Here is a 22,154-nt window from a genome sequence, read left to right as displayed (position 1 = left end):
TATCCCCTATCCCAGGGATTATTTTTATTATTATTATTATTATTATTATTATTATTATTATTATTATTATTATTATTACTGCGTAATCCTGAGGACTTCTCGTGAGGCTTCCACAGATTTTTGGCCGCACTAGTATCAGTAGCAGGTTGAGTGGATTTATTGGGAATTATATATACATATATATATATATATATATATATATATATATATATATATATATATATATATATATATATATATGTATATATATATATATATATTTTTTTTTTTTTCAAACTATTCGCCATTTCCCACGTTAGCGAGGTAGCGTTAAGAACAGAGGGCTGGGCCTTTGAGGGAATATCCTCACCTGGCCCCCTTCTCTGTTCCTTCTTTTGGAAAAATAAAAAAAAAAAACGAGAGGGAAGGATTTCCAGCCCCCCGCTCCCTCCCCTTTTAGTCGCCTTCTACGACACGCAGGGAATACGTGGAAAGTATTCTTTCTCCCCTATCCCCAGGGATATATATATATATATATATATATATATATATATATATATATATATATATATATATATATATATATATAGTTTTTACGGGATTGTCCTGTCATTATACAACCTCACGAAGGTGACTTTTCACGGCCTAACCACAAGAAGGTGGAGTCCGGTAACTCCATTCGTAAGGCATTCAGTATTGTTGAACATTTCTTACGAAAACAAATAATTGCGTTTATCAGAGGCCACACTTCCGTGTTCTCGCCTTCAGACTTACTACGACCAATCTGTCTTTCTCTCCTGCTAGATTTTATAATCATATTAATTTATTTACTCAGCTTCCTCCCCTCGCACAGTTCCAAACTCGGACACCATCGGACACCAGCTTTTGCAGGTCGTCATTCGAATCTGCCTCCCAGAGCCTTGTCATCAGAAAACAACTGACTCGCTTAATCATGCTCTTCACCTCTAATTAACTACAAACCTGGCTTTCTCTTCAAGGCCTGTACATTTACCTCTTTCACAACCTCACATTCATAGACAGATGAAACAGCTTGGTGATATCACACACTCACCGCAGACCCCCTTTCACCAGAAACCACTTCCACTCTTCTTTTTAGTGGAACACACACTTTGATGGAAACTCCAACGCTTCTATTAGCTTTCCATCCACAAAAATATATTAGGAATAAATTGTCAGGGAAAAAGCAGCTAATCAGACTAAGGGATTCAGAGGGAAGAGTTGCAGAGGATGATGTGAGGAGCTGAATAACAATTCACATGTTTTCCCAATGAAAGTTATTACAGCCCCAACATCAGTGAACTGAAGTAGAGAGGAGGCCTGAGAAAACATCGTCGTCTAGAAAAGACAGGAGAGTCCTAGAAGGTCTTGGTCCTTAGAAGGTTCATGGTCAGGATGAAATTTTACCTCATGTTGTGAAGATGTGTACAGATACACTAGACATATCTCTTGAAATGATGTGTAAGAAGTTACTAAAGAGAGGCAAAGTATTAAGGGAGTGGAAAAGGGGTAAATGTCATTCCTGTATGTAAGGAAGGAAATGGAACAGGCACTGAACTACAGCTGGTCTTAGTGATGAATGTGGTCACTAAGGTTCTGGAAAAGATAATCAGAAAGTGAATGGATGACTTTCTATAGAAGAGAAATTATCCAAGTGAGGAACAGCATGGTTTTAGGGATAGATCATGTATAACAAACTTCTAACATTTCTACGAGAGTGAACGTGGAAAAGGGGGAAGGTAGAGTAGATTGTTGATATCTTGACTGACAGAAAGCATATGACACTACCACATGGGAGGCTGATTAAGAAACTGTAGAAGAGAGAAGTTAAGAAAATAATGGATAATTGAGATTAAGATATTTCTATTTCTTATGTTTTACTGTATAGGTGAATTCATTTTATGGGATGAAATGCCTTTGTACTAAAGTTTTCAATGTAGTAGAGTACATTACAGGAACAAGCGTTATGGTGTCTTTATATAACTGTTTGAACTGATGATGGTTTTGAAATCATAATTGCTTTCTTGTGTTTGCAGAATCATTGTAATATATGATCGATCTATAAGGTAAAGATCATAGTTTGTTGTAAATTATGACAAAAGTGAATAGAATTGATGTTGAGTTTGGCAGTTTTCTTCCAATATCAGAGGAAAATTGTTGGGGGATACCTGGGAATATATTGAACAGGCATCAGACCTCCTCTAGATACTCACATTATCTCATGCATTCTCTTCCTTAGCGCACCCAGGGAATTATATTTGATTTGTTTTTAACTGGAATTTGATTTCTATTTAGGATATTTGAACATGACTAAAAAGGATCCTTAGAATTTTTTTGTATTTTCATTTTTATTTATTAATTTCTTTTTTTAATGGTTACCCATGGATTAATTTCTGTGAGAGATTCCTGGTGTTACCCAAGACCTTTCTAAATAGTCCTACAGTCCAAGATTGCTTTACTTCTAGTAGCAGGGAAATGTAGATTCTTTTGGAGTGAGAAGTTCTTTGATGAGATTCTACTGTGAGGGATGCAACACCAGTGAAAGTGACTTTTCACTTGTGGTGTAACTTTGATCAGGTGGAGTCTGATTATGGTGAACAAATATGATATAAAACAGTAGAATAGTCATTGAAAACTTTTTCTCATATGAATGTCAGTGTTTAATGCGCAGTAGTACTGTCTTTCAAGACTTGTTTCTCATTGTCAGCAGGCAGATTAAGTATACAGCTTTATTTAAAGCCACTGTTTGAATGCATTTGAGTACATACTGATATTGTTGTTGATTAAGCAAATATAGCAGTACATTGTGTTTCAGGGTGTGTAATGATGGCTCGGCATTTTATTGAGGAAAGGTAGCAACGGCATGTCACTGGTGGTACGCAAGTTGGTGCTTAGTCCTGGTGGGGCCTCAAATAACTCTCAGCCTCCCACCCATCATGTCACTCTCTCTGCCTACACACACTCTCGGTGAGTCATTTAAGCTGATTGTGTCTGTTTGAGTAAACTTTGGCATGCATTACAGTACAGATGCACATACATTCACACCTTAGTTTTACAAACCTGATTGATATGTTTAGTTTAAACAGATAAAAGTAACGTTATTTTTATATGATTTTGCATCATTCAGCTACTATAATTTTAGATTAGGTTTCAGTAAGGGTGGTCTGTTAGAAGCCAGATTCTCTTACATCTTGAGTATTTCCAAGAAACAATAAATGAAGTATTAACAGGTGTTCATAGAAACCTACCAAATTCCTTTGAGACTGGAGGTGGTTAAGGAATTGCATGAGATGCAAGCCACTCACCCCATGCTTATGGTCCTCAGTCGTTTTCACCTTTTTAGCTATGCTGAAGTGTTTCCTGGATCTCTTAGCACATACAACACTGATAGTGCACTTATCTGCCATGAGAAAACACAAAGAAAGACCTTTGTAACATGGAAAACACTGCAATAACACTGCAGTTGCTTGGAACACTGTCACTTAGTTTATGTTTTGACCAAGCTGGCTCTTATATCATACTGTTCTACTTAGATTATCTGGGTACGTTTATAACACTAGAGACAATTCTGCACAATTGAACTACTGTAAATCAGTATGAAAGTACATGTAAGTGTGCTAATAGAATATTTTTATAGTTTGTTTATTTTATAATTTGATGATAGGTCCGCAGATGTATGGTGTTTGGGTCAGGGAGGAATGCAGTGTGAGAAAGTCACAGCAGGTAGTTGAGGGAAAAGAGAAGTGGTGAAAATCTTTCTTAAGATACAATGTATCTGGAATGGATGGTAATACAGTTGAATTTCTTTAGAAAGTGGGTGACTGTGGTGTTAGTTAGTTTGGACTTTCAGTGTATATATGTATCATAGTGAAGTGCCTGAAGATTGGTATAATGCATGTATTGTGCTATTGTGTAAAGGGAGGGGGGAATGGGACAGAGGTAAGTGATAGAGTTACAGAGGTATAAGTTTGTTGAGTGTACTGGTTAAATTGTATGGCAGAGTGGTGATTGAGAGTATGGTGGCATGCACAGGGCATCAGACTGGAGTGAAACTGTGATTTCAGGAGAGGTAGAGGATTTGTAGATCAGGTGAATGCTTTGAACAATGTGTATGAGAAATTTTTAGCAAAATGAAAGGGTTTGTATTTGGCATGACCGCCAGAAAATGGATGCGAGTGAATGTGGCCTGTTTTCGTTTGTCACTGGTACTATCTTGCCAGCACAGGAAATGACAGACAAGTATGAAAGAAAACAAAGATTTATGATTTTGGAGAAATCGTGTGATAGTGTTGATAAAGATGTTAATTAGAAAGTGCTACTAATATATGGTGGAGAAGGAAAGCTGTTAGAAGCAGTGAGGAGTTTTAAACAAGATTGTAAGTTGTGTGTAAGTTATTAAGAGTGTGGAGTGAGTGGATCCAGGTGATGGTGGGTTTGTGGCAGTGTTGTGTGATGTCATCATGGCTCTTTAATTAGTTTTTGAATGGGATGGTGAAGGAGATGAATGCAAGGGTCTTGGAGTGGAGCAGGTATTCAGTCTGCTGTGGTGACTCATTTGTTGTTTGCTGATAATATGGTGCTAGTAACTGATGTGAAGGAGAAGCTGCCAAAGTTGGTGTCTAAGTTAGGTGGAATGATAAAAGAAAAAGTTGTGAATTTGAATAAAAGCAAGTTTAATTAGTTTATTGGTGAAACGAGACAGGTTAGCTGGGTTATAAGTTGGGATGGAGAGAACTTGGAAGAAGGGAAGTGTGTTAGATACATGTGTGTGAATATGGCAGCAAATGGAGTCATGGGAGATGAAGTGAGCAATAGAGTGGGCGAGGGGGCAAAGGTTTTGGTTGCACTGAAGAATGTGTGGAGAGTTCACCATCTGTAAGGACAAAGATGGGTATCTTTAATGATATAATAGTCTTCACAGTGCTATATGGATGTAATGCAAGGGTCTTATACAAAAATGCAAAGGATTGGATGAATGTGTTAGAATTGAAATATTTTTTGAGGAGGTTTGATTAATTAAGAAATGATAGGGTAAGAGGGAGATATAGTAAAAACAGGAGTATGTTTGAGAGAATTGAAAGTGTGAAATGGTTTTGACAAAATGAAGAAGATGAGTAAGGAAAGGATGACTAAGAGGATATATGTCAGAAGGAGAGAGAACAAGGAAAAGGAGGAAACCAAGGTGGGGGTGGAAGGATGGAGTGAAAGATGCTTTGAAAGCTTGTGGCCTCAACATGCAGGAGGATGCAAGGCATGCATTATGGTTGACAGGGGATGAAATGCTGTCAGTAGGCTGAACCAGGACATGTGAAGCATGGGATACCATGGAAAAGTCTGTGGGGCCTGAATGCAGATAGGGGATTCAGGTTTTTGTGCATTATACTTGACAGCCAGAGAGTGAATGTGAACAAGGCCATTTCTTTGTCCGTTTCTGGTGTGATCTTGCTGATATTAGAAATGGTGAACATGTATGAAATTTTTCTGTTCACGTTCACTGTGTCCTGCATTAGCAAAGTAGCTCAAGGAACAGATGGAGAAAGGGCCCCATTAGCTCACATCCACCTATGTTACTATCATTGGAGAAAGCAGGTAATTTAGAAGATTTATATAACTTGCAGAGGTTCCTTGTCAGATCTAAACCTCAAGAATTTTTGGTTTTTCTGGTTGCATTATATAACGTTCAGCCCATTTGTGTCACATCATCCATTACTCTATCTTGGTGACACCTTAATTTCTAAGTGAAGTCATATGGCCCACTTGTGTCTTGGCCAACTTTAGCAGTAAGTATTTGTTGCCTTTGTAATGTTGATCCCATACATTGTATCCAAATGGTGATGGGATCATTATCATAACCATCTCTCAGTCCGTTCAGCCAGTTTTGTACCTTAACTTTCTTTACCATAGCATTTGTCTTTGTTCTCCAACTCTTCACTTTCCCCTGCACAGAGCTGCCTTACTGTGTTTCAGTTTCAGCATTTCTGTTCTGTTCATTCAAGTCATTACAAATGTCATTTTATCACAGCATCTTACACGATCTAACATCACTGAAATTCTGGGACTCATATGTACATTTTACTGTACACAAAACTAAAGAACATAAAAACATTTCAGCTACTAAATGGCAAACCATTACTTTCTAGTTAACAGCTTGCCAAACTCTGTCTGCATAGTTATTTTAGTACCTTTGGTCACTATGTCTCTTTGTCCTCACCAAGCATGCTTGCTTGTGAATTCAGTGAAAATCACTCACTCTTTCACCATTTCCTGACTTCTTCAGTTTTCATGATAGGTGATATGTATTCCATGTTTTCCAGGATTTTGTTTTTAATGATGATTTATGTCATTCTAAGGATTTATGCAAAACTGAGGAGAAATTGGATGAAATTGGTTGGGTGGGAGGTAACATGTCAGGCTTTCAGACTACTTGGCTTGCAGTGTCTCTCGCTTATTCTGGGAATATGCAGTGGTCTTTATCAATCTGATATCACAGCAGGGGCAGAAAACACTCATAGCCAAAGCTTAGTGAGGCAGACCATATGCTTATGAGTTTTTTTTATTTTCCCATCACTAGTGAATGCTAAATAACTGGGCACTTCTATGTAGATGTCAGTGATGATCGCTATGAAATAACCAGTATTTTACTATGCACATGATTTCAGCAAATTTTGGTTTCTGCCCATCATGTAATGTTCACATTTTTGTGACATTCTAGCATCTATGTATATTTTTTACCTAATGAGAAATAACTTTATTGATCAAAAGAATAGCAGATCGTATTGATGGAAAGAATAATGAATTATGATGATAGTGGTTGGGAACAGAGGTACAGTCTTTTAATGGTTCCAACTTGCACAGCCAAAATGTAATTCAATTTGCCTGTTACCAAGGCTTAATAACATGCACTTGTAACTTATGACTTATTTGTCATGAACAATCATTAATCATGATTCACATGCCTTCTGGGAAAATCTAAACCATTGTAGTTAGGGGGCTAGAGGTATGTGAATTTTTATTTCCTTTAAGGGGCTTTGTTATTCTAACATCAGTGTTTATGAAAATTATATCATTAAATTCTGTATAGGGGACAAAAAAAAAAAAAAATCCCAACTCAAGAAACCTACCTGACCCAGCACAAAGGACAAGATAAATTTTTATATATTCTTTTCATGCTTTATTCAGCCATATTCAGACAAGGGGAGTGCCATATTATATCCCCCAAATGTTGAAAATCTTGGAGCTCCCCATGCAATGTTACTTATTCACATCATTAGCTAAGCAGCAAGGTTGATCGTCTTTTATATTACAACAGTGTTTTATTGATATATTTTGTACTGGCTAGGTGAGAATTCGTATTTGTCTACTGCTGTGTGGTGTAAAGCTTTAAAAATATCTGAGGGTCTTAGCATTGTGAGTAATATGTATTCTGTATTTTTCAATTTGGAACATGTGATAAGTGAATGAGAAACTTACATATGGATTCGATTAAGAGTACCATGGTAGAACTTTAACTTATTTGAAAGGTTACAGTGATTTGGAATGGTGAACTAATACTTTAACTAAGTTTGATATTGGCATGTGTAAGAGTCACCAGGAAGTATACTTAACCTATCTTAGAAACTAATGGTCTACAGAATTGAAGCCAATTTGAATCAGATATTCAATTGCATATTTTGTGATATATTAAAGAAATAACCCACTACTAGATGTGTAATAAAAAGCAGAAATGTGATTTTGGACTAATGGAAAAGCTACTCAGTATCATGTAGTTACTTAAATATATAGATGACAAATGAACAGATCTGAGAGTTATGAAGACTGAAAAATACATATTATTGCAGTAATGTAGTGCTCACAGATCTGCGATCTCTCCACCAGAGAGAAGTTCCTGCAAAATTGCTGATGATTATAATCATGTGTCTGTGAGTGAAGAGTAGGCTATTGTACGAATTTCTAACAAACCATACTGGAGAAAATACAACCATCACTCAGATCTTTTTTATATGTTTATTTTCTTTCAGTTTTATTCAGGCCATACCCACACAAATATTAAGTGGCACAATTATAGGGATAGTCTATCACATGTCTAGCAAACTTTACTAAACACCTCTTCTGATATTTTGTTTTGTGAAACTATGAATTATTTTGTAGTGTTTTTCCGAGAATGCATGTGCATGAGCTTAAGTGGATGCAGTATAGAAATATCTGGCAGTGACTCATAACTATGAATTATCCTTTTTATCTGCATCATTATATATTATTAACAAAGGGAACTGGTAATGCTGTTTAACTTTTTTTTCATTATTTTTCAGGTACAGTAGAAATTAGTATCATGAATGCTACAAACTGTTAAACTCATTTAATCACTTTTCTTTAGGAAGCATTTGGAAAAACTGTAGTTAAAATGCTGTGGATACTTAGGTGGTTTTTAGTAACTTATTTTTTTCAAAGCTTGTTGAAGAGTCAGTTTAACTATGCAGTGGATGAGATCCATGATACCTATCCACTTTCACTCGTGCTCTTTTGCTCATCTCCTCTTATGTCTTGTGACATTTTTTGAAACATGGTAAAATTCAGAGATTATGGCCTCCAAAACCTGGTGTCACGGGGTGCTAAGAATATCCAGGACATTTTCTGACTATGATAACTGAGAGATACTCAATGATATCAGTTTGGGCTCCACCTGTGTCTCTTGTGTATTCCATGATACCAGTCTTTTTGATAGATTGATAGCATGATTCAAAGGGTGATAGAAAATGTTAAGTAATTGGTATAGATAGTGTTATATTTCACTGAAGTGGCTAGAAAATTGTTTTATTGACCATAAACAGATAGTAGTGATTGATGGTCAGTTCTTAGCATAGGATTGATGGTCAGTTCTTAGCATAGTTAGACATAACAAGAGGAGTGCTGCTGGGATCAGTCTTGAGACCATTTCATTTTCTGATATATATTAATGACATTGATAATGGGCTATGCTGTAAGATATCAAAATTTTCAGATGACACTAAGCTGGGAAGTAAAGCTACAACAGAAATTGCACAGCTACAGCTGCAAGCTGACATAGACAGACTGATAGATTGGGCTCACAAGTCGCAAATTAATTTTGATATTGGTAAGTGCAAGGTTTTACACATAAGCAGTAAAAACAAGAGACAAACTACTTTATGAATTCTGTTGAGCTACATAACATAATGAGGAAAAAGATATGTGTAATAATCTCTGATGACCTAAACCAAGTAGACAGTGCAAGGAAGCACTTAGAAGTAGAAGACAGAAGTTTACGCTTCATAGGTAGGACATTCCAATTCAAATTTAAGTAAATAATCCCTACTTTTTGCAAGTCATTCCAGCATCTCCACATTGGAAATTGTTTTCACTTTTGGTCACCCTACTTAAAAAATGAGTAAGGGGATAGAGAGAGTACTGTGGTGGACTTCCAGTGTGATTCCTAAACAGAAACAAATCCTTTGGAAACTATCTAGATGACCTTAATTTATTTAGACTAGGAAAAAAGAGTTAAGAGTTAGCTGTAGAAACAAATAATCTGGAAAAGGTCAACATGACTTGACTTATTTAGGCTAACAAAAAAGTAAAAAGGTGATTTGATTGCCCTATATTTTAAAAAAAATTTGATGGCCATGATCTAAGGAGCTATTTAAAACTTGAGCAAAGTGATATAGCTTTTCGTAATTAATGCAAACTCATAGGTAAACATTTGTTGACATAAGGCAAAGTACTTTTTCTTCAATAGTATTATTAGCATATGGAGTAATTTACCACAAGTTAGTTGAAAGCAACACCATGAATACCTTTACAAATAGACTATATGAATGCCCCGCTTCATGTCCATAACTGAATCAATTTGCCTATCTTATGTCAAAAAATATTTTATTTATTTCTTCATATGTCATCAACTGTATTTGCTTTTCTGGTATCTCCATATTTTGCTGTATGATTCTACTATCTTGAACAGTCACATAAGGACCCAGCAATCTGTTAATTTTGCATTCTTTTCATTACTCGGTATTTTTCTACCAACATTTATGGCTTGAAACCAAGTTCCTCCAGGTTTGGTTTGTCCTGTGAGTTTTTATAGAATTTTTTCAGATGCCTAGGGGTTAGAAACCCCTGAGTTGGAATCTGGTTAGGTATTAGCCTCTCAACCATTGTAAACAATTTATTCAGCAGATGGTGAGAAGATGGTATTCAGGAGTATTCATGGATATGCTCTTCTAGGTAGTCCTTAATGCTAGGGGAAGAGTTGGTGCATTGTTCAAACATGAAGCCCTTTATCTTTTTTGATGACATGTTTTGGCTTTAGATTAATTATATCCCTAAGGTTTTTGGCAATGAATGAAGCAAGTAAGTTTCAGTATACACAGTATACCCCATATCATTCTTGTCATCAGTATCCAAACTTTGAAAAAGTAATCCACGACAGAATTAGGGAAAGTATCCCACTCTCGAGAACCCACTCAGCTTGGCTTGAAGTCTAATCATTCTACTGCCACACTACACACAGACCTCACAATACATGTTGTATAAGGCTTCAACCAACCACAGCTCCTTTCCATCAGAGTATTAGTAGCAATAGACATTGGCAAAATAGTTCAGATTGTACCCCCAATACACATATATCCTCACACAGAAGAGAAGTGACTCCCTCCACAACAGTGACAAAAATTCGTTCGCCAACTTCTTGCCAGAAGTACTTACAAAGGCTTCACCTCTAATATCCTCCTCCAACCATTTTCATCCTTTTTCAACGTGACCTTCCACTACTTCCTGCAACCCACATAATGAAGGTTCTCTTATATGCATATGACCTTACTATCACATCACAGCACCCAAACACTATTGAAGGAAAACAAAAGTGCAAGTCTACATGACAGTTGGATTAATGCTCACCTGGAAAAGAATTTCTGCTTCTCCACAGAAATCTTCAGTCACCCTTTTGACCTCAAACATAGAAGAATCCAACCTGTACCCTTTGTAACTTTAAATATGCACCTATATGTCTCAGAAAGCAAAAATGGGTATGTTTGAAGGAATAGTAGTTCCAACAATATTATATGGTTGTACGGAGGAGGATGGATGTGTTGGAAATGGAATGTTTGAGGACAGTGTGTGGTATGAGGTGGTTTGATCAAGTAAGTAATGCAAGGGTAAGAGAGATGTATTAAAAAGAGTGTGGTTGAGAGAGCAGAAGAGGGTGTATTAAAGTGGTTTGGACATATCGAGAGAATGAGTGAGGAAAGATTGACTAAGAGGGTATTTGTGTCGTAGGTGGAGGGAACAAGTAGTGGGAGACTGAATTGGAGGTTAAGGATGGAGTGAAAAAGATTTTTGAGTGATTGGGGCCTGAACATACAGGAGGGTGAGAGGCATGCAAGGAATAGAGTGAATTGGAATGATGTGTTATACCAGGGTCAGCGTGATGTCATTGGACTGAATCAAGGCATTTGAAACGTCTTGGGTAAACCATGGAAAGGTATGTGTGGCCTGGATGTAGATAGGGAGCTGTGGTTTCGGTGCATTACACATGAGTGAGTTAACATGATCCTCACTGAAGAAAAATATAATTATTTCACCTTTATCGCTCTCACCAGCCCTGACTCCCAGACACCGAATGCATCTTGAATACCAGTATACTAAAGTTATCACTATTTTTGTCATATGAAATACAGTAACATCATGTAAGAGAAATAGGTCAAACAAGTAATATAGTCCTCAACTTATTAAGGGAAAAATGAAAAATGTATGATGGGAGTGTACTTCCACCACAAGCATTTTGATAAGGTATCTTTCCAGTACTTTCCCACCAGAGTATTTTATTTCTCAGTAAGTGTGGGAATGTATCACATGTTTATTTCGTAAGAGAAATATGTATTGTATTCTTATTTCAATATTTAAGGTGAATTCAGTGTTAAGTTGACTCATGTGGTAAGAGCTTAAGGGAAGATACTTTTTTTGTTCTTTGATTGACTACAAATCTTTTCCTTTATTTCATTGTTCTGCTTGCCCATATGAACACAGATTACACAATTTAGATGGCTTACAATGTGTTATTCAGGTATATTTTGGCCATTTTCAATTCTTTGACCAAGGGGATGGAATCATTCCCTCAGCCCTGACCCCTTTAAACTTATAGTTGATAAAATTATTGTAACTTGTATTTTTCATATGGTTTTTATGTGCAATGCTCTTCAGTAGATTCTTACTTACTGTGTGAAGTACTATAGTAGACATCAACTTATTCAGAAATCAGAAAAATGTATGTGAATATAGGTTAAAAATATACATCCATCTAGATGGCCACATAGATTGGGTGCTTTTTAAGTATTCTAAGAATAAGTGGGGGGGGGTCATTTAGCTAAGTGAGAAACAGGAAAACGAAATTAGAAATGTGCAAAATATAACAGTGTGCCTCCTTTTTCTTCATACAGAGAGGGAGTTTCACATCTCTTGAATATTCTGTACTATTATACAACTTATTTCTGTATACAGTCTGCATTATGCATGTCTAGAGTGATTTATTCCATCCATCCACCACTCTTACAGTATAAAAGTACTTTATCATGTCATTCTCATGAAGTTAAGATTGTGGTAAGTCCCTTCCATTACTTAAAAAAATTTTCCCAAAATCATCAATTTTTTTATTTAGTTTTGATATTTATAGTAACAGAAAAGCAACGTATGAAATATTTTGTTTTTAGTGATATTTTGGAAAATGTTCCCTAATGAAATACACTGGTGTGAGTCCAAGTTGTCCCAAAGAATACAAAAATAATAAAAGAAAAGTAAATTAAACTGAACTTTACATTTCAGAAAACATTAAATTAATGATAACAGAGGAGAAATGACAGCTTATGAAAGAAATGCATAAATCCTCTTATTTCATTACTTTTGATAGTGTTCCAATCATTACTGCCATAATTCCAGTGGCACTGCTGTCATCCTATCAATTACATACTTGCTTGATCCTTCAACTACCTTGTCAGCATATTCTTTTCTGTATCAGAGAGACTTTAAAAATGTTGCTGCATATTCATATGCTTGTCATTTGTATAAGTAACAGTGTTATTACCAGCAAAAGCAAATGGTTGGGCAGGTACAGTAAGAGGTAATGATAACTTACCTTTGTGTATCTCATTGCATCACCTTGACTATCTAATTAAGAGCTTGTAGAGTTTTGAAGTATTGTCTTTATCTTCATTTGTGTTTGCAGAATCATTGCTCATATTCATCTCCACTAAGCATATTGGTGGGGAATGGTATGAAATTGAGCAAAAATAAGGCAGAGACATACATCACCTCGAATATGCCTCACCATACTGTTGTTTGCTTGGACTTCCATCTGTTAAGAGATATGATGCTTACTATGCTGTTATGTCTTGGGAATGATAGAAAATGTTTCTGGAACCTCACAAGCTATGTTGGGATAATAAATTGTAGAATATGTAACCAAAATTAACTCGGGATAATACATATACACACAAAAGTATAGCCCAAGTATACTTCGTACAGTAAGAGAAGGAGTTAATTTCATGTTATGACTGATTTTTCTATACCTGCATCTCTTGACAACTGTGCACAGTCTACATCATCATTGTGTTTAAAAGCTTAAGGGCTCTTAGGTCACCCCTTACTCCCCTTTGTTCCAAGGTTAGCAAATATAAGGCCTCTAACCCCTTCTCAGTAACTCGGCTTTCATAGTTTTACCTTCTTTGTTGCTCCTCTCAGGGTCTCTATTGGCTTAGCAGTGTTTTTGATGTTTTGACCAAATTTAGAATCATATTCTAGTTTTGGCCCAGTATATGATATGAATAACATTCTCATATATTTCCATACATATGAATGTGAATGCAATTCTTATATGTGCTTGTAGATGGTTTGTCTCCATAACTATTCTCTTAAGGTGGAACAATGGGAACAGGTTAGGGATGATGCTGACCTCCAAGTCTTGTCTCACACAGATTCCCATAGGTTATTTCTTGCTAGATAATCATATCAAGGCCTTCTTCTGATGTGACCTTTCCTCCTTACTTTACATTTATATGGGTATAACTTCATCAGCAGTGCATCAGACCAACTTTGAAGTTTGTCAAGGTCACCTTATAAGGTGATTCAATCATCCATGCTTTTCACTTCCCTAATGACCTTTGCATCATCTGCAAACTTATCTAGGTAGGAGTCCATTACTTCAGACATAGATCAAGAAGAGAAATGGTCCCAGAATAGAATTCAGCAGCATTCTGCTGGTGACTTCAGCTCCATATTAAGAAGGCTCCTTTGACAAGCATCCTTTTTCCTATATACTAAGATAATCTTTTATCTGTTGAATTTCCTCTGTATTCCTGTCTGATGATCCAGCTTCTTAAGCCTCCTATGCAGTACATTGTCAGTTGCTCTTTAGCACTCTAGATACAGAGAATCAACTCTGCCTTCCCTTTAGTGTAAGATAGAGCTCACTCTCGCTTAGAGAACTAAGAGGTTTATTACACATGACCTCCTTTCCTTAAGACCATGCTTTGTCTCAGATAATTTCTTGGTCTGTGTTTTACACTATCACCTTTTTCATAATTATAGTTTGCCTCTATGAAGTAGTGGAAGAAATATTTCTGTCCATGGTAACTTGATCCATGTATGTGTGCATGCCTTCATTGGTTAAATCTTGTATGAGCTAGATTTTAAGTCAGTATTTAATGTACAGTCATTTAACTTTGTATGTTGATGCATATTGATGAGCATTTAGCATCCCACCAAAAGCGGTTCAGCCTAACTCATATTTCAAGCCTCATAGGTGAAATTCGCAAGCAGTGATTGCTCATGTTAACTTTCGTGGATTGTTTACTTTGAGAAATGGATGGGTTAATTTATTTGGGATTGCAAATTTCTAAACAGTCATTACTTACAAATGAAAGGTTTTTAGCAATATTTTGAATTCTGAAAAAGAAGTATTACAAATCACATGAACACAGAGCCTCATAGATGTTATTCTTGGTATGTTGCTTAGGCTTTTAAGTCTTTCCATGCTGCTTCCCCTTTATTTAGTGTTCTCAGAAACCCACATGATTCTCTCTCTAACAAAACTCCTTGTGCTTGGAGATGGATGCTCCCTGTAATACTATATTCAGAACCACTCTTCTTTGAACACTTGCACGCATGAATAAACTGTTTCTTGTTTTATTTTTCTAAACCCCATATAAACTTCCTTGTTTACACTGTGTAGTAAGACAGAGGCCTATTGGAGGAAGTGTTTGATGTCTTTCCATCATAGTTATCCTTAGGTAACTGAGTCTTGTTGATATTTCTCTGTGCTAGGTAGTGTTGGGGTTGACGTGTGGCACCATTACAGGATGTACCTTCTGTCAGTAAAGGAAGAATGGGATGCTTCAAACTCATAACGGGAAACTGTTGTAAGGTTTTTTCTTATTGGGCTCATGCAACCTAGATCGGCTGTTTAAGGGTTAATGTATAATATAAGCCATCCCATGCATATGGTAAAGCATCCAGTTAACTTATTGTAGGTAATTCAGAATTATGGTATTTGCTTCTGATGTATGAAATGGAGATCAGGGTGCTGAAGTCTTCATCAATGTACTCTTGGATATGAAGTTACATGATGTACATCGAATTGCAGAGAACTGAACTTGACTTAAAATTAACTAATTTGAAGATATGCACACACGTGTGGACATAGATGTGGATGACAATTTATGAAAGTGTTTGTCCTCAGCTTTGCAGAGGCAAACTAAAAGTTAGAAGAAGATCTGAGTCACTGGACTTGTCCTGAATACATGAGAGTAAGTCATAAAAAAATGCAGATAATTGGAAAGTAAAGATGATTGAGGTTAGACATTATTAGATAAAAATTCATCAAATAATGGAGTTGCAGGGAATTTGCTTGATAAGTTAAAATTATTTCGAAACAGACAATAATGCCTTATGTTGTCTCGATGATAAAATTCATGTGGTTTAAAGTTTATAAGCCTTATTTCTAGTTTCTGTTCGTTTCTTCGTGTTATTGGTGCTTAGAATTTATTGATGATGAGGGACTGTCCATTAGTTTTATTAGAATTTTCCAAAAGAAGGAACAGAGAAGGGGGCCATGTGAGGATATTCCCTCTAAGGCTCAGTCCTCTGTTCTTAACGCTACCTTGCTAATGCGGGAAATGGCGAATATGTATGGGGGGAAAAATTATTGCTTGTATATATAGAAATTTAAATTTCGATAATGCCTAATTGATTTGCACTGAATTTTATGGTAAGATGTTCATGTATGTATCAGTTAGGATTAGAAGTAAAAGACAGATCTTATTTTACAGGTCAAATGTTTCGGACACTATGGGCCGTGTATTGGATGGCCCACCAAGTGGTTCCATGAACACAGCACCTTCTTCCTCCCCCTACTCTTCTTCCTCTTCCTCCAAGCACAGTTCTACTTATAATTTACCTTTTGTCCTCCAGGACCATAACTATGGTGCTCCCCCTCCCCCAACCCCACCTCAATCTCCACCACCTGTGCCATCATCATCAGGATCATCCCTGTACCACCAGCCTTCACACCACTTACATCAAACCAACCATCAGCATAACACACAACCATACCAACCCAGCTATCCTCATAATCCACAGTCTCATATCAGCACTCAACAAAACACAAACCATTTGCTCCATCTTCAACAGAAACAGCAGTCCCATCATCCCCAGCAGACCATTTCACATGTCAGCTCTTCCCCAAGACTAGGGATTGTTACTTCATCTGGTCCTTCTGTCTCTGTGTCTGGCTTGTTAACCTCTCATCCCCTTAACACGATGCCACCTCACCGCCAACAGTTTATGCCACATCCAAAGGCAAGCATCTTTCCCTCGCCACACATCCCCCCACCCCCACTTGAGTTAAATCAGTCCCCCACTGCCATCACGGGTCCCCCATCTTCTATCACTGGGGCAGAAACAGATGATGATTCGAGACTGAGTGATAGAAGTTCATCTGTTGGGCCATCTGGGGAAGAAACAGAGACTGCACCAGAGGGAGAGGGTGATGAACAACCTGTTGACGACTCTATTACTCGTTGTGTTTGTGATTTTTCCCATGATGATGGATACATGATACAGTGTGATAGATGTTTGTAAGTATGGATTTTTTAGCATTTTTATAATAGAATTCTATTGGGAAGTAATTTTGAGATATATTTTATGAAATGACTAGCTCTTCACATGGTGCACTCTTTCGATGTTTTGTGTTAGCTTTTGGATTAATGGTGTGTAGAGAGTACAGTTTATTCCATATGCTATATATGATATTCTCCTGTATATCATTACATGATTATGTTCTTAACTAATGTTACTAAACTTTTATTTGCATTAATTTTTAGTGTTTGGCAACATGTAGACTGTATGGAAATAGACCGAGAAAACATCCCAGATGAGTACCTGTGTGAAGCATGTGATCCTAGACCCATTGACCGTTTCAAAGCTCGAGCGTTGCAGATTCATAGACGACAGGAGATTAAAGCTCATCTAGCTCGGTGAGTATGAGCATGTTACTTGCATTCCCAGTGGTAAAACTGTTGTAGTATGTGATTTGATTTTGTCAGTCTTTTAATTCTAAAGAGAATCTCTTTATTCCAGATTGTCTTCTTCAGACTCTGATGATAATATTCCAATGTCTAGTAAAGGAAGAGGAAGTTTAGGAAAAGTACAGGAGAGAAAGGTTGTAAAGAAAAAGAAAGTAAAACAGATGAAAGATATGAAGAATGGACGAAAAGGCTCAGTTTCTCTGTTAAAAAAGTCTAGTATTGTCACACCATGCAACAATAACATAATCCCAGGCACAGAAGATAAGGAAAGAAGAATGCTTGTGAAAAGAAGAGTAAGTAAAATGTTGAAATGATTTGTCATATATTTTTAACTCTTCAAGGATGGTGTATTTCAATAAGTTGTCTCCCACACATGGAATATTTTAGCAGTAATTGAAGTATCAAAAAATGTGCCATTAAAACCTTGATATGCTGCTGCTAAGTTACTTCAGTCTTTGCACTCTACTGCCATTTAATTCAAATTTGTACATAGTGACCTTAGCACATGATCCTCCCACTCATTCTTGACTCCATACCCTGCCCTGGTTCAGTCCTTTGACAGCACATCACTGTGTTTACCACATCACTCCAATTTAGTATATCCCCTTCATGCTTCTGCATGTTCAGGCCCCAAGCACTCAAGACCTTTTTCACTCTGTCTTTAACCCCAGTTCATTCTCCTGCTTCCTATCCCCTCAACTTCTGACTCATATATCTTCTCTGTCAGCCTCTCCTAGCTCATTTTCTTCATATGTCCAAACCATTTCAACCCCTCTTCTTTAGCTGTCTCAATCAATTTTTTCCCGCATCCCTCTTTTACCTTCTCATTTCTTACTTGATTAACCCTCCTCATACTACATGTTGTTCTTAAATATTTCAATTTAAACATATGCATCCTCTTCAGTGCATACTCATCTAGAACCCTTACCTTGCATCCATACAGTACTATCAGGACAACTATACCATCAAACATGACCATCTTCTCCCTCCCAAGTAATGATATCTCTTTCTACACATTCCATATTGCTCCTAGGTCCTTTGCCATCTCACCCACCCTATGATTCACTTCAGCTACTATGGTTCCATTTGCTGCCATGTCCACTACCTAATATGTATGACACTTTACTTCCTCCAGTTTTTTCTGTCTTCAAACTTTTACACTTAACTAACTATCACTTTATCTATATCTTTGATGCCTGTTCCCTTAGGGAACTCCCTCAAGGAGATGGCCACGGCAAAAGAGTGTCTGTAACTGTTGAACTAAATTTCACTTGAAGTTCATCTACAACTAACCTGTCTCTAAATAGTGCTGAATCTAACAACCTTGCTTGTATTCACATTCATCTCGAGCTTCTTCTTTCACACCTTCCCATACTCAGAAATCAATTTTTGCAATTCCTCACTCAAATCTGCCACCAGTACCTTCATCAATAAATAGAAATTGACTCTTTTCCCAAGCATCCCCACATCTGCTCAGAATTTCAGCTACATTACCATCCCTTCTAGCCACACTGCTGCAGTTTATCTCATGCAAGGCTTTTACCACCTCTTCTTTTTTCACCAAACCACTTGCCATGACTGACATCCTACCTCCTTGCCTCAAACGCCCAACATCTGCCACTCTATCATCGAACACATTCAACAATCCCATAGACTAGCCATTCCATCTCTTTTCATCACTGCCTGTTAGCATTTAGCCATTTGCTACCTTCACTGATGCCATTTTTTTCTTTTTTGTCTTGCTGTTAACCTTGTTCCAGAATATTTGCACCCCAAAGTTTGCCAATACTCACCCTGCTCAACTCTCTTTTGCTCTCTTTTTCAGTGCTTGCAGCTTCTTTGTAACCCCCTGTTGCTTTCTCTTGTGCATATCAGTATCACTCACACTTTCCTAGTAGCTAATTCCAGTCCTTTCTTTTCTCTTTCTCTAGCAACTCAGCTTTGTTATCCACCTGCTGACTGCCCTTTCTCTTGTGTCCACATGCTATACAGTATAGCACATTGGCCCTGCTTCCCAAAATACCTTCCATTCCCCACCCACTCCCCTAGCTATGTTTCCTTTTACTTTTTTCCATGTTTCTCTCAATTTCTTCTGGTATCCCTTCACACAGGCCCCATTTCCAAGTTCAGTTACTCTCATCACCTTCTTCTTACCCATATCAGTATGTCTATATCTCTGATGCCTGTTCCCATCTAGAACTCCCTCAAGGAGATGGCCATGTCAAGAGAGTCTCCATAACAAGTGAACTCCAGTGCCGTGTCTTAGCCTTTAGTGCCTCACCCTTAATAGGCTGCTGGCAGAAGACAACTTGTAACATAGTGTTTGCAGAGGCTCCTACCAAATGTCCCTATCTGTCTATCTATCTATCTATCTATCTATCTATTTTTCTCACTTGCCTGTACCTACCTGGAAATTCCTCAAGGGGGTGGCCATGATAATAGATTCTCCATAAGTAGTGAAGTCCAGTGCTGCTTCTTATCCTTCACTCTTCACTGGCAGAGGGCAACTCTAGCACATTGTTTGCACAGGCTTTTATTTAATGTTCCTACAGACTATTACTACCCAGTGCTGTTACTAATGTTCCTACCAACTTCCTCTACCTAATGTTCCTGCCTAATTTTTTCTAGCTACTATTTCTGTCTATTGCTCCTCCCATTTCCCCATCTCACCCATATTTCCTCTTTTTCTGAAGCCTCTACAAATCTTCACCCTTGCCTCCACCAAGTAATTATCATACATCCCACCAGCTACCCCCCTCAGCTCATTCACTTCCAAGAGTTTCTCTTTTGCACTCTTGTCAATTAGTACATAATCCAGTAATGCCCACTTGCCATTTACCCTCCTCACCCACATACATTTGTGATTGGAAATAATTTTTCATACTTGATTTACAGCGGAAAAGTAGCAGCATGAGTGGGGGAGAAGGTGTAAGCGATGATTCCAGTGGTGGCCCTGTTGAGAGACTACGGGCATGGGTAGAGGGCTACGAGGTGGCAGTTACAAACCACTACTCACCAGAACTCCGTGCAAGGGTTCATGCTGCTCGCATTAATGGAGTCTCACCAGACTTAAGAGCCTCCACTCAGGGGGCAGTCCTAGGTCACCGGTGCAAGGTTGTTGAGAATTCCCATCCACTGTTTGATGTGTTTGACAGTAAGGTTAGTGTATTGATTTTTGTTCTTACATTATGTTTTAATCTATACATAATATATACTTGGTTGGTAGTAGTTGGTTGGCAGCCACCAACTGGGGAGGTATATTGCTGGTACTACATGCCAGGATATTGGGAGGGTTAGTGACAGCTGTGTAGTGAGCCAGCTCTTCAGTGATTGTCAAGTTGCACTCTTTAACCCAGGTAGCTCTCTTTTCTTTCTGCCTCACCTATGCATGGACTACAGGCATTCTCTCCACAAACACAATTTTACCTTGTCACTCATAGCACTTGACAACACTTAACTCACACTATTCATTATTCGCAACTAGATTTTTCTGTGGTGAGCACTTTGCACTAGCCTTGCCTTTTGGCAAAATGGTAGGAGCAGTATATAGAAGTAGGAAGTTGGAATGTTAGGTGGGAGTAGTAGTTTGGAACATTGGCAAGGAAAATTAGGCAGAAAGATTTCGTAGAAGGAGATGGTAGGAACGTTAGACAGGTGCCTCTGAAAACACTGTGCTAGAGTTGCCTTCTGCCAATGGCCTATTAAGGGTGAGATATTGAAGGCTATGAAGTGGCACTAGAGTTCAACAGTTATGGAGACTTTTGCTGCGGTCACCCCCTTAAGGGAAGGGGCAACAAAAATGTAAATGTAGACAGATAAAGTGTATGATAGCATTAAGAAGAGTTGTTCAAATTTTATGATATGGGAGGAAAGCTACAAGAAAAATTGAGATTTTATCAAGAGTAAGGCATATATGCAAATAGGAAGAGAGGGGGGAGAGTGGATCTGGTGAAGATGGGTCTGTAGCAGGGGTGTGTACTGTCACCATGGCTGTTAAATCATTTAAGTTTATAGAAAGAGGCAGTTCTGCAGTCTGTTAGGAATGGGGTTCATGGGAGGTGAGTCATTTGCTGTTTTCTAGTGGCAGAGTCAAATGAGAAACTGCAGAAGGTGGTATCTAAGTTTGGTAGAGTGTGAAAAGAGAAAGTTTAGAGATGATATGAATGGTTATGAGTGAGTGAGGCCTTTCTTTGTCTCTTCCTGGTGCTACCTTGCTAACATTGGAAATGGCATTTGATTATGAAAAAGATAAATAACTGTAATGGTATAAAGTTTAGAATGGGAAAGAGAAATGTTGGTTGGAGTGTTAGTTTGAGTTGAGAGAACCTAGAGGAAGTGGAGTGATTAAGATACCTTGGGAGTGTACATGGCAGCATATGATGGAACCTTGGAGCTGAAGTAGATCAAATGATGAGCGAGGGGGTTAAGTTCTTGGGTGCATTGGGAGTGTGTGGAAAAGGAGGTCACAGTCTGTAAGGGCAAAGATGTCTGTGTTTGATGATATGGTTGTCCTGATGGTGCTTCATTGATGCGAGGTATTGGCCATAGTTAAAGAAGTGTTAAAGAGTTTAG

The 22,154-nt window shown here is 37.7% G+C and overlaps 1 protein-coding gene across 9 annotated transcripts in view; it reads left to right on the top strand.

The window, feature by feature from the left end:
* Positions 1 to 22,154, top strand: part of upSET (SET domain-containing protein upSET) — a 145,333-nt gene that overhangs the window by 46,560 nt on the left and 76,619 nt on the right. For 7 of the 9 annotated variants that reach the window (XM_071682981.1, XM_071682980.1, XM_071682977.1 and 4 more), the window contains exons 2-6: positions 2,813 to 2,964; positions 16,326 to 17,132; positions 17,379 to 17,531; positions 17,635 to 17,875; positions 20,478 to 20,741. In XM_071682981.1, coding sequence (XP_071539082.1) covers positions 2,861 to 2,964; positions 16,326 to 17,132; positions 17,379 to 17,531; positions 17,635 to 17,875; positions 20,478 to 20,741 — 1,569 coding nt within the window. In that variant the 5' untranslated portion in view covers positions 2,813 to 2,860. Of the gene's footprint in view, positions 1 to 2,812; positions 2,965 to 8,995; positions 9,110 to 16,325; positions 17,133 to 17,378; positions 17,532 to 17,634; positions 17,876 to 20,477; positions 20,742 to 22,154 lie in introns of all 9 variants that reach the window. The other 2 variants (XM_071682979.1, XM_071682978.1) reach the window with 1 other exon arrangement.

This window comes from Panulirus ornatus, chromosome 35 (genome assembly GCF_036320965.1).
Source record: "Panulirus ornatus isolate Po-2019 chromosome 35, ASM3632096v1, whole genome shotgun sequence".
Lineage (NCBI taxonomy): Eukaryota > Metazoa > Arthropoda > Malacostraca > Decapoda > Palinuridae > Panulirus > Panulirus ornatus.
The sequence above is the reverse complement of the archived record's forward strand: the minus strand, read 5'-3'. Positions and strand labels throughout refer to the sequence as shown.